Source organism: Emys orbicularis, chromosome 1, assembly GCF_028017835.1.
Source record: "Emys orbicularis isolate rEmyOrb1 chromosome 1, rEmyOrb1.hap1, whole genome shotgun sequence".
Lineage (NCBI taxonomy): Eukaryota > Metazoa > Chordata > Testudines > Emydidae > Emys > Emys orbicularis.
The window spans coordinates 214967569-214979511 of NC_088683.1; the positions used below are offsets into that span (position 1 = coordinate 214967569).

The 11943-nt window shown below is 47.1% G+C and overlaps 1 protein-coding gene across 1 annotated transcript; it reads right to left on the reverse strand.

The window, feature by feature from the left end:
- Nucleotides 1-6681: 6681 nt before the first annotated feature.
- MID1IP1 (MID1 interacting protein 1) lies at nt 6682-7182 on the reverse strand. Its single transcript, XM_065423851.1, has one exon. It carries the CDS (start codon nt 7180-7182, stop codon nt 6682-6684), a length of 501 nt encoding a protein of 166 aa, XP_065279923.1.
- Nucleotides 7183-11943: the final 4761 nt, after the last annotated feature.

The window sequence follows — 11943 nt, forward strand, 5'->3', positions numbered from 1 at the left end:
AAGAGGGGGGGACCTGATGACATGCAAAACTCTGGATTATTGTGAATTATTACATTAGATACATTGCCTGTTTTCTCAAACTAATTACAGTTTACAAGGGGGAAACTTTTAATAAATAGGCTGCTCTGCTCAGTCATAGGTACCAGTTCTAGGACTATAGGGCATTCGCAATGTTCAATATACCCAGCTTTTAACATGAAGATGCTAATGCAAAATAGCCCTGAGCAATTACCAAAAGAAAAAAGGAAGAATTATTTTAGAATTATTTGTATGTAGGTAATCCTAATAAAAAGATCCAACACTGTTTAATTAATACTATGACAGATCCTACAGACATCACTAGACAAGCTCATTTAATGGCTTGTGATTTAATTCAGAGGCACCACCTGCTTTTTCTCTAATCTCTCTCAGGTTTTAATATACCATCTATTCCTGTGGTAAGCAAGCACTACACAAAAGCCCAGAACTAAAAGGTGTTTTTCTCATTCCATTACTCTTGGGCAGAAAAGTATGAACTTGTGTGAGGGGGGACTCTTTTTTTAAAGAGCATTGATTCTTGCAGACAGGTAGTAACAACAAGCTGAGTAATTGCAGCAAAGTCATTTTTGCTAATGCCTTTTCTAAAGGAGTTTGTAACTTGATTAATACAATTAATTTGGACCTAAACTTGGCATGCCAGGCCTCAGTCTGAAAATGAATTACTTTACAAATTTGATACTAGTATGTTTGGGCATTTCTAATTTTTAGAAGTGACAAACGACCAAAAAAACTCAAAAATCCATGTGACCAATTGTGGTTAATTTTGCCGTATTGACCTCTTTACTTGCACTCTGCCCAGATTTATGGTCTGTTATATCTCACCTCCTATTTTTTGTCTATATGTTATCTTCTAGATGAATAAACCCTTTGTGACATGGACTGTGCGCTTTGGCTAAGCCGCTAAGCTGTAGAGCACCAACCATGCTGCTGGCCAAATATAAATGATGTAATAACATGTTAAAATCTGTAGGAAAGGGCTCTATGGGAGGAAATCTCTGCAAGGATCTTCTCACACAATCATTTCCCACTAGCCCCAATTATCTCATCAGTGGGGAGGAAGATAGGTTTTACTGTCTCTCTTTCCCTATGGAACAGGGTGCAGAGCCCTTCCTCAAACCTATCAGATCCCCACTCGAGTGGCCAGGCCCATTTCAATGGAGGCCTTGTGTCATGGCACCAGCTCTGGCCCATGGTGAAGATCCAGCTTCCATTGAAGCCCAGCTACCAGAGATTCCACTGGCTGCAGCAGCCCCTGGAGTGGGGCCTATGTAGAAAAGGTAATACCACCTCGAGCTATATTTGCTTTCACAAGCTAGGTCTATTGGGAAGGAGATGAGTCAGTGATAGTCCTGCCCAGCTCTACCTAATCTCCATCCTTTGCCCCTGCATGGACCCTGGACAGCTTGGAGCACCCTCTGCAGGGTGTGGAAGGCATGAGATGGTGCCATTGAAATGAGCCCTTCATTCGACACAGCAATGGGGAGAGCCACATCTGGCCCAATGGATGTCAAATTTTCCAGTGGGATGCCTCAGAGTTTCTAGTCAAGGTTGGTGTCAAGATATTGGTTTCAGATCATTAATCTGTCTCTATGCCAGAACTGGACATAGAAAGTAGAATGTTTAGGCCCTTCTTTGCTTGATCGGTATTTGGGAGGGAAGGAGAAAACCTTATTGTGCCATGTTCTTCTTAGAAAGACAGGCAGCTGTTGACGGCTTCTCTGGAGTTGGGGATGTTAGAAGTAGTCCCAGTGGAAATGGAGTGGTGGGCAGAGTACCGGCAAAGAGATCAAAGCTGTGAAATAAATACACAATTTATTGGTTACAGAAATACAATTGACCTGTAGCTATCATGAACATAAGTGTTATTTAGATTTTGCCTGTATCTTTAAAAGCAGGGAGACAAATCGGATGGAAATTAACTATAAAAAACCTATGTTAATGTAAAATGAATGCTGAAAATGTAAAACACAAAAAGTTAAATCTCCCATAACAACATCAACTCTTTCACATCACACATATTATATGGGAAGGTAAACACCTGACATCCAAAGTAATAATCAGAAGTAATACGTATGTAAGAACCTTAACTGGGCTACTTCTTGACTTCTGTGTTGTTGCATTTGGAACCTTAGGCCCAAATTATGGCTACGTTGTGCAGGTGCACCATATGGGGGAGTGGGCCCAAGAAGCCCTTTCCCTCATGCACACCCAACAAAGAAGGTAGCCATTATATGACTGCAGGGAAATGAGAGGCAGGGACCAGCTAGCAATGCAGGCAGAGCTAATGGCTTTACAGAGAGATTCGTCTGCTTGGGGCAGGACATAACAGCAGAGCAGTTTTTCAAAGGCACAGAAAAAGCAGTTCTCAAAATGTTCTCACCACTGCTGGTGAAGGCATATAATGCCACCAGCCACCACCACTTGGGTGGTGTGCTTCCTCCTCCAGTGTACCACTGCCTCACAGGAGGCATAATTTTACTCTTAACATTGTATTAACCTAAGTATTTGCATTCAGCATTTTATGAGAGTCTTATATGGATCCTACACTCTTCCATTCCCAATTATTTTCCTATGTGCAGATGGTGGGACTGGCATGCACCTTTGCCACCCCAACACTTTACCAGCCAGGGGCTCATTGTGCACACTTATCAGAACTGTACAATGTGCTTTATGAAATGTACATTTAATCCAACACAAAATTTCATCCATCAAGGACTGCAGCCCATGGTCGTAATGCCCTTTGGCTGCCATATCCCCAGTATCTGCCATAGGAAGTTAAGCCAGCCCCCTGCTAAAATGAAGCCATGACTTTTCCCTCTAACTTTTCCCTCCTGTGGCTTTATATGCAGAAAGGTATGATTCTGCACCTAAACCACAGTGGTGTATCATCGTATGTGCTCTCAAACAACTGACATATTCCACTAACAATGCCTTGTAGTAGTTGGTAGACAGCATGTATATAGAGTTGTAACCAGTTTGTAAAGTATGCAAGGGGCTTTGAGATTATTACTCTACCAATATCTGAAATACAGTTTACTTGGTTTATTTTCTTATCATCAAAGGTGAGTTAAAAAATACTACCACAGTACTTACAAATTGCACCTCTTCTGGTTTATATAAAACTATAGGTTTTTTTTTTAAACTTGCCTTTTCTTATAAGACATATCCTTGGAGAACAGTCCATTCACTACGTTGTTAGACTGCAGCGTTCAGGGAGAAATTGAAAGGCAGATCCTGACTGTAGGCATCATTTAATCTGAAATCAGAATTGTTTTATTGGCACAAACTGATGGTTTATCTAGTCCAGTATCTAATCTCCAGCACTTAAAAATGCCTAATGCTTCAAAGGACGATACAATGCCCAATAATACAGCTAATTGTGCAACACTGAACCATTAAGGGAGATTTCTTCCCAATCAGTTTATGGCATGAAGACTGACAGTGGTGGACTTTGTAATTGTATCCTTGCTACTGAAATATCAGATGTTATGACTTATATGCCATTTTAAAACATATTTTTAAACTAAGTTGTTTTCTTCAATAACATGACAGCAACAAATTCCATACTTTGGACTTTGCATTGAAAAAATATTCATTTTTATCTAGTTTTAAATTCGAAGACTTTTTATTTCATCAAAGGTGCTCTTTTACTTAAATCATATTAATAGGTAAACAGAAGAACTTGAATGGCTTCTCTACAGTCCTTGGTATTATATATTCCTATATCACCTTAAGCTTTAAGGTTTACTCATATGGAAACTCTGTTTCCACTCCCAAATACCTCTAATAATTTTCATTGTTCTCCCTCTGAACCTTTTCTATTTCTGTTGTATTTTTTTAGATGTGTCCAAAATTGAATGTAATATTCAAGATGAGAATATACTATCAGTTTACTAATGGATATTTTCTACTATCTTATTTGTGGTTTTGATCAGCACTATAAATTGAGTATACACTAAATCTTTACTGGGAGAGATTACAACTAATTCAGAATTAGATAGTTAGACTTAAAATAATATCAGGGCCTGTCTTTTTAATAAGCAATTTTAAACAGTAGTGTTGTAGTCTTAAACTGGTTTATTTGGAAAGACCCTGATGCAGAACTAAATAATAAAGCAGAACAAGTTGTTCCTCCAAAACTTCCAGGAGTATAAAACTTTAAAACAACCCCAAGGCAAGGCATCTTTTACAAATGTTTATTGGGCTTTGTTCACTAATAGAAAGCCTTACCAGCTGAGAAGTTAGGAATCCTTTGTAGTACTTCTCATTACCCCTGATATTTTTCCATGCACCACCCTATTGGGAAGTAAAACAGACTGACTGATAGTGTTACTAATGAGACATTGTTAGGTTAAAAAGCCAGTTATGTTTTTCAAGGTCTCCTCAGTTATGTCATTAATAAATACTTTTGATTTATTAGGAACATAGGACTGGAAAGGACCTCCTAGTCCCCTGCTATACCAGTCATATAATCTTGTTCATAAACTTATCAAACTCCATCTTTCAAACGAATTGGGTTGTCTGCCCCGGCCCCCGACTGCTCCTATTGGAAGGCTGTTCCAGAATCTCTCCTCTGGTTAGAAACCTTCTTCTAATTTCCAGTCTAAATTAGCACTAGAAGCACTGATGAACTTTAAAATATATTTCAACATTTAAACTGTTTACTTTTTTCACATTACTCAACTTGGACAATGAAACTGACCCACTAGTATCAGTGTCTGGTTCTCATGCACTAGTACAATGTTGCAGTGAGACGTTGAGGAGTGTTGGGGGATTTTTAAATCTAAACAAAGGTGGGTTTTGTTTGTGTGTGGTTTTTTTTTTTTTTACTTTAATGAAAACACTATTCTATTAAGGTTTTTTTAATGGGGTCTGGGTACATGCTGCATGGCAGTGTCCTTTTAAGTGCATTAAGATATCTACAAACTATTAGCCTTTCTGAGCATGAAAAATTTGAAAGTGATATTGTGCCTGAAGATTAAGTGTATATTATCACTGAACATAAGCATTTCGTAACGTGAAAAGAAAAGCTGTTAACCCTATCTGTTTGTCATATGCACACATATATTGTAATCATAAGTATACTGTAATGTTACTTAGGACTTATTCAAGGGCAAGCCTTTACCAGACAATATACTGTACTATGTGCTACACCACCTAATGCTGCATCTATATGTAGAGAGGGAGAGAGAACTAATTACAGGGCCTATTACTTCAGCAAATGGAAAAAATGCACAGAGAATAAAATCTATACAATTCTGGTAACATAGAGCCAGTTGCTAGTAACCATCAATGTATATTCTCAAATACTTTAGTTTAAACAGGGATTGACCTTTATATTGGTATACATACATCTTGACAGACTATTCTCACTCTGTTTAACAGTTGAAGTAACTAAAAACATTGTGTACGGTATATTTGCTAGATCCATTTTTAGCAGTTTTGCATATGTTAGCTAGTCCTCACTAACAAATTACCCCTTTATATCCAGCGCCTTTAACATAGCACTGGAAATACAGTTTTAAAATAACGTAGAGACGCAATTAACATATTTAGGTTGTGTATGTGAATAATTAGTATTTAATGCAAGTAGAGAACAGGAAGTATAACAAAAAAAGTTAAGCCAATCTTAGTCAATACATGTGCTTCTTTATTTTAGAATATACTCTACATCTGGATAAAAAAAAGTTTTAAATAAGCTTCAGTACATGTACAGTAATGGTTCCCTTCATCCGTCCAGCAATGTAGTTTAGTAAACTGGCTCCGTCCTGGGTAACACATGTAATTTTTACAACAGTTTTGTTATTTTCATTGGCTTATTTTCAGCCTCATATCAGCCAGCTATACAGCCAGCACATACATGTACAAGTCATCAGTCTCCTTACTTGGAGGGGAACAATAACTGCTCACCCTGGACAGAACATAAAATCTAATGAACTAATATTGATTAATGTACACCTTTCTCTGTTTGTGCGTTGGTAAAAAATAAGAGGACTGCAATTCTAAGAGCATGCAAAGAAATCTTACACATTATATACACGTCTTTTATTGTTATAAAAGTAGTGCAAAACAGGAAAGAAAGAAGTGATGCAGTCTCCACTAGGAGGACGGCCGCCTCCGCCACCACACGCTGTCAGTAACTGGCCTCGGCCACCCTCCGTCATTCATGCTAAGCTCCCAGTCTAGGAAACTTGATACACACACGCCGCTTTGCTGCTGCTTCTGCTGCGTAGGCAAAGATCCCCGCCGCCGTGCAGCGCACAGCTGCTCGCACACCCGGGCAGGATGTGCCCGCCATGCGTCACGGTCCCCTCCCCCTCCTGCTTGAACGTCCACCCGCCCCAGCCGCGCGCACACACACACACACACACACACACACACACAGGTCTGCCCCGCCCCCTGCACCCCTCCTCCACGGTCGCAGTCATTCATTCCCCCTCTGGCACGCGCCCCCACCCGCTTCCATTGTCACACACTCGCTCCCCCTCCATGCCCATCCCATGCTCATCCCCTCCATTTGCACCTGCACACACATGCTCCTCGTCCTCGGACGCGCTCCCCAGAGCCCCTCTCCCCCCCCCCGCAGATAGGGATCCCTTGCTCGGCGGCACCCCCCCCCCCCCCGCCAAGCCCTGCCCTGGCTCAGTGCCCCCAGTTGCTGAAGCCGATCTCCTGCTTGTATCTGTTGGTGAGCACGTTGGCCTTGCGGGTGAGTTTGGAGAGCACCGTGTGGAGTCCGCTCAGGTGATAGTGAAATTGCTTCTCCAGATCCTCCTCCTCCACCGCGGCCTCCGGGAGGCCCCGGCTAATGTCCCCGCTCAGCTTGTCCTTCTTCCGGCTGGCCTCCTCGGCGCCCTGCTGCAGTACCCCCCACTCGATGTCGTTGCGGATGGACTTGAGCAGCAGGTAATGGCTGTACATGTCCCTGCGGGAGAAGAAGGCGCCGGCGTCCCCCGGCGACAACTGGGGGTCCCCTTCCCCGCAGCCGCCCCCCGAGTCCAGCTCCTCCAGCAGCAGCGGCACGTCCCGCAGCAGGCTGGGCACCATCACCGTCTGGTCCATGTTGTTGACGGCCCCGATGAAGCGGTTCATGGCGTTAAAGAGGGAGTGTTTCTGGCTGTAGGAGTCGCAGATCTGCATCATGTTGGCAGATGGGTGGGGTGCAATGCCAGTGATCACCGGGTGCCTTGGGAGCACGGACACAGCAGCCGGTTCCTTCTTCTGCCCCACCAAATCTCCTTGCAAGGGCCACCAGGAGCCAGGCCTTGTATCTCCAAAGCCTTCCCCCCGTTTGCTCGCTGCAACGCTCAGGGGCGGTTTGCTGGAATAGAGAAGGATAGATGGTGTTTAGATGGAGGGCATTTTGCGCCATGCGCTAACCCACATTTATCAGTACTTCTCCTTCCTACCCATAACCCTCTCCCAGAGCTTCACCTTTTTCTCCCCCTAACCCTCAGCAAACTCCTTCCTCACCCCAGTCCCCTTCAGCTCCCCATTTTAATCCCAACCCCGCTCTGGACTTTGCCTCCGATCTTTCCTCCTAACTCCTCTATCCGTGCACCCCTGCACCTTCCAACGCCAAGCCCTCCGTTCCCTCTCCCTCATATCTCCCGACCTCTCTCTGCAAATCTTCTCTGACCTCAACCTCTCTCGGTGGCCCCCCTGCCCAATATCTCGCGGCATCCTCTGTCAGTGCATCATCACCAAAGCCAGCAGCTAACGGAGGAAACCGAGCCGCTTTTCGATTTCTCATTCAGAAGATGCAAGGGCAACTTCTTCCAGTCCACACCCCACGGCTCAAAGCATGAGGCTGGGGGATGGGGACGGCAAAGGGAGCGCCTCTGATGGCAGAAACACAACTCCTTGCAGCGTGAATAAGTTAAAAGAGCCCCTATGAGCGTGACACGGCCACAGATCCATGCAAGCCGCCTTGGGAGCTCCCACTGCCATTCACCCCATCACCCGCTCAGATCAGGGGGACGCCGCAGGCAGCCCACACCCACCAATGTCCTGTAGAGTCGAGCCTCACTGCCGGCTCTCTGGATCTGGCTGCTGCTGGTGTCCGGGTGTCCGTGCGTCACTGTGTCCCGCTGCGGCCGGTAGCCCTGCTCCCATTCCAGGTGGTGTATTTATAGCGTGTACGATAAAATAAGGTGTTCCCAAGTGCCACCCCCTTGCAGTGGAGCAAGATAAAGGCGGCTCTGAGTGACCGCGAGTAACACCGGCTCCTGATACAAGGGACTGGAAGGCGGCTCCGCCTCTCGCCTGACACCCATAAGGGGAGGGCGCAGCGCGCACCCGGAGGCGGAGCCTGCCAGAGCTAGTGGCTGCGGGAGCGAAGCCGGGCGGGCGAGGTACCAGCTCCTGCTACAGCGCATCCCACCCATCACTCTACATCCCGGCCGGTGACTGGAAAGGAGCAGCTACCCGGAGGTGCGCAACTCCCCTGCACCCATTTGCATCAGGGCCGAACTTGGTCCTGTTTCCTCCTGATTGGATTGGTTTGTTATCTATAGCCACATCCATCCATGCCTATGTATAGGACCAGCCGCTCCTGACTCAATCCCGTAGGAGTCAATGTGGAGAGCAGGACACAGCGCGGAGTGGAATGTTGACTCTCTCGCTGAATCACAGTTCGGTATCGGCCGGGTAAGCCATGCAAACAGTGGCAATGTAAGCCCAGGAGGCAGAAACCTCGGGCAACTGTCAGAGAGGTAGTTCCAGTAAGTACACCAAGCATCCCAGCAGGAGAGGTCTGGCATTCGAAAAAGAAAACTCCCTCTGGTTCCCAGAGGGAACCAATTTAATAGAGCACAATCCTCCTCCTCCATGCTCACACAGGGATAGAGTGTAACATACCTTACGCCAGCTGGCACCAACCCACAGGAGGAAAACCCCTAACACAGTCAGCCTGGATGGAATTCCACGACCAGTCAGCAGGAACACAGCACTCCCCAAACCATCCTAATCGTCCTGCTCTAACAAATCAATCTTACTTCTCCTCCCCAGACCCCTAAAGGCGGAAAATCCACCCACCCCAATCTTCAAATCCCCCCCCCCCCCCAACTCCAGACAAAGATTAACACACCTAGCCTTTTTTTTACGTACACCACTTAGCTACTCTGTAGATAAGCCCTTTATATATGCTGGGTGGATGGATAGAGAGCCCCTCTCTAGAGACAATATCGACTTCAGACAGATATGTGATATTGTGCTTTAGCGATACTTGTATACGTTGGTCCAAGAAAGAACTGAATTGTGTAATACAGCAAATCCTCCCCATGCCCAGAGAGACAGACTGTTACACCCAGCTTTAAATTGGTTTCCTCCACCCCCCTAAAGCCCAGAGAAAGGGAGACTGTAAAGCGCCCAGCTTTAAACTGCCTTTCGCTCCGCGGACCATAATCCAAAAACAGGGAGACTGGAACAGACCCAGTTTTAAACCTCTTTCCCACTGCCCAATATGTATGTTTGCACCTCGGTATGTGTCTGCAGCAGCAGGTTGTAACGTGTCTGGTGGGACTGTATTTGGCACGGGTGATGATGTGGCACGGCTCTGCTGCATTGTGGGGGAGGGGGATCGCAACGGGTAGGTCTCATATATCGTAGCGAGCGAATAGATGGTTTTGCCCGCCTTAGCTGCATAGCCAGGCACGCCCCAAAGTAACATGCCGGCCCCGCATGCTGCTACCTTAGAAGGGACTTCACAGCGAATGCGATTCCTCGCATTGCGCTCTAAAGGGAAGGGAGAGCGAATCAGCAGCCCCGCGGGGTGCACACACAAACTCATTTCCGGTTCTGGTGCGCAGCCGGCGCTGTGACCCCACGCATGCGGAGGGGGTAATTAGCCGGGGAGGACACGGTTTACTCATGCCGGGCAGGAATGTAGTCCTTGTTAAACCGGTCTCACTCGACCTGCTGTCGGCCTTCGCCCAACAGAAGCGACGGCCGGGAGGCGCTCTGCCCAGCTGTGCCCTGAGCGGACTGGCTGACATTGGCATGCTGGTCAGGGAGCACTGCCCAGCAACGAGGGCAGAAGGCAGAGGATTACAAAGCGCCGCTGTGCACACCGAGACCAGGCCTCCCTCCCGCCTGATACGACACATTGCCCGGCTCCTGCCTCCCTTCCCCCATCAAGCCCCTTGCTGTAGCAGCAGCGCTGCGCATTTGCAGCCAATCTGTCCAGCAATAGCCCGGCTTCCTTTGCGTTGTCCTCTCCCAGCTGGGCAGCTGCGCTGCGCTGCCCCAGCCGCGGCTGCAACCAGAGCAGGCTACACCGCGAGCACGTGCACTGCCCTTCCCCCAGCCCGGCTGCAGCAGGCGCCGCTGGAGGAAGGGCATTTTAGGCCAGGCGCGCGACACGCAGCCCAATCCTCCCCCCCGCCCCCAGGAAAGGAGCGGTCGGGCAACAGGCGCGCACGCGGCCCCGCCCTATCTGTCTCCGTGCCCGCGTCCGGCGAGTTAGCGGGCTGTGCCGGGCCCGGGATCACCCCACAGCCTCACCTCCAGCCTCAGCCAATCGGCTCGCGTTCCAGTAGCCAGGCTCCGCCGGCATATGCTAATAAGCAAGATTCGGCGGTAGCCAATCAGAAACAACACCCCGCTCCCTGTCTCTCTCTGGCGACCGTGGTAACAGAAGCGGCCGCTGAAGGGACACGTGGGACAGCGGGAGATTGCCGTGGAGCGTTACCTTGACAACTGATCAACCACAACACGGGGCGGGGGCCAATAGTGGGCATCGATTCCTGCCCCGCGCAGACCCGGCGTAATGCCTCAGCCGCTGTGTCACAGACGTCCCGGCATGGGAGAGTTCAACGCCTTGGATCGCAGGGCGACTGGTCCCGCCCTTGTACCGCAAACACCTCCTGCGTTTCTGCAAAGTCAGGAGCACGCCTAATGCATGCACAGATAGTGCGCACAGGATCACTCCTAAGGCACACACACACCTAATGCACACCTGGCCACAGGCAGAAAAGAAGCACAGCTAACTAAAGCACTTGCAGAGCATGTACACCCAGAAAAACAGCTGCCAAATTAAACTAAGACTTTTTCCTCTCCGACTCTTAGCCAACGTACAAAAGCCACCATGAACTTTCCGGTGCCACCTCAACCACAGCAACAAACGGTCTGTCCACTGCAAGGAAGCACTAGCAAGTCAAAAACTATTTTGTTCTGGACATGAGCCCACGCCTTGTAATAGTCATATTCAAGTTACTGGGAAGAACAGATGAAAAACGACAAGCTAGCATACAAGTCACACACTAAAACTAGCAAGTCAAAAACTAATTTTTCTGGACATGAGCCCACACCTTGTAACATTCATATTCAAGTTACTGGGAAGAACAGATGAAAAACATCAAGCTAACATACTACCATACTAGCAGATTACCTTATGCTACTATGAAATGCACAAAGCTAAGGCAGAGTTATCAAACACAGAATGAGTGACCATAGACTGTAGTGAGAATCGAGAGACACAAAGCACAGTGCAAACTCAGGGCAGAATGACTGTGCAACCTGTGAGACAGAGGAGAGACTGAAATTCAACCTACATATGCATATATACATTTGGGGTTTGGGAGTGAAGATGATGGGAGACACAGAAAAACCAGTCAGTCAGAAAGAACATGATTTCAACAATACAGTGAAATATATCTAATCAACATGAGTAGCAGCAAAGCACTCACACCCATCATTCCAGCTGAACCTGCTGCTATTCCCTGTGCTGCTGGTGGTTGCCTGCATCAGAACTTCCATACTGAGGCAGACCAATGGTCCATCTAGTCTTGTATCCTGTCTTCTGACAGTGTACAAAACAGGACAGTTGAAGTGATCCACCTCTGTCTCCCCCTCCTAGCTTTTGGCAGTCAGAGGTTTAGGGTCACCCCCAAGCATGGTTTTGCC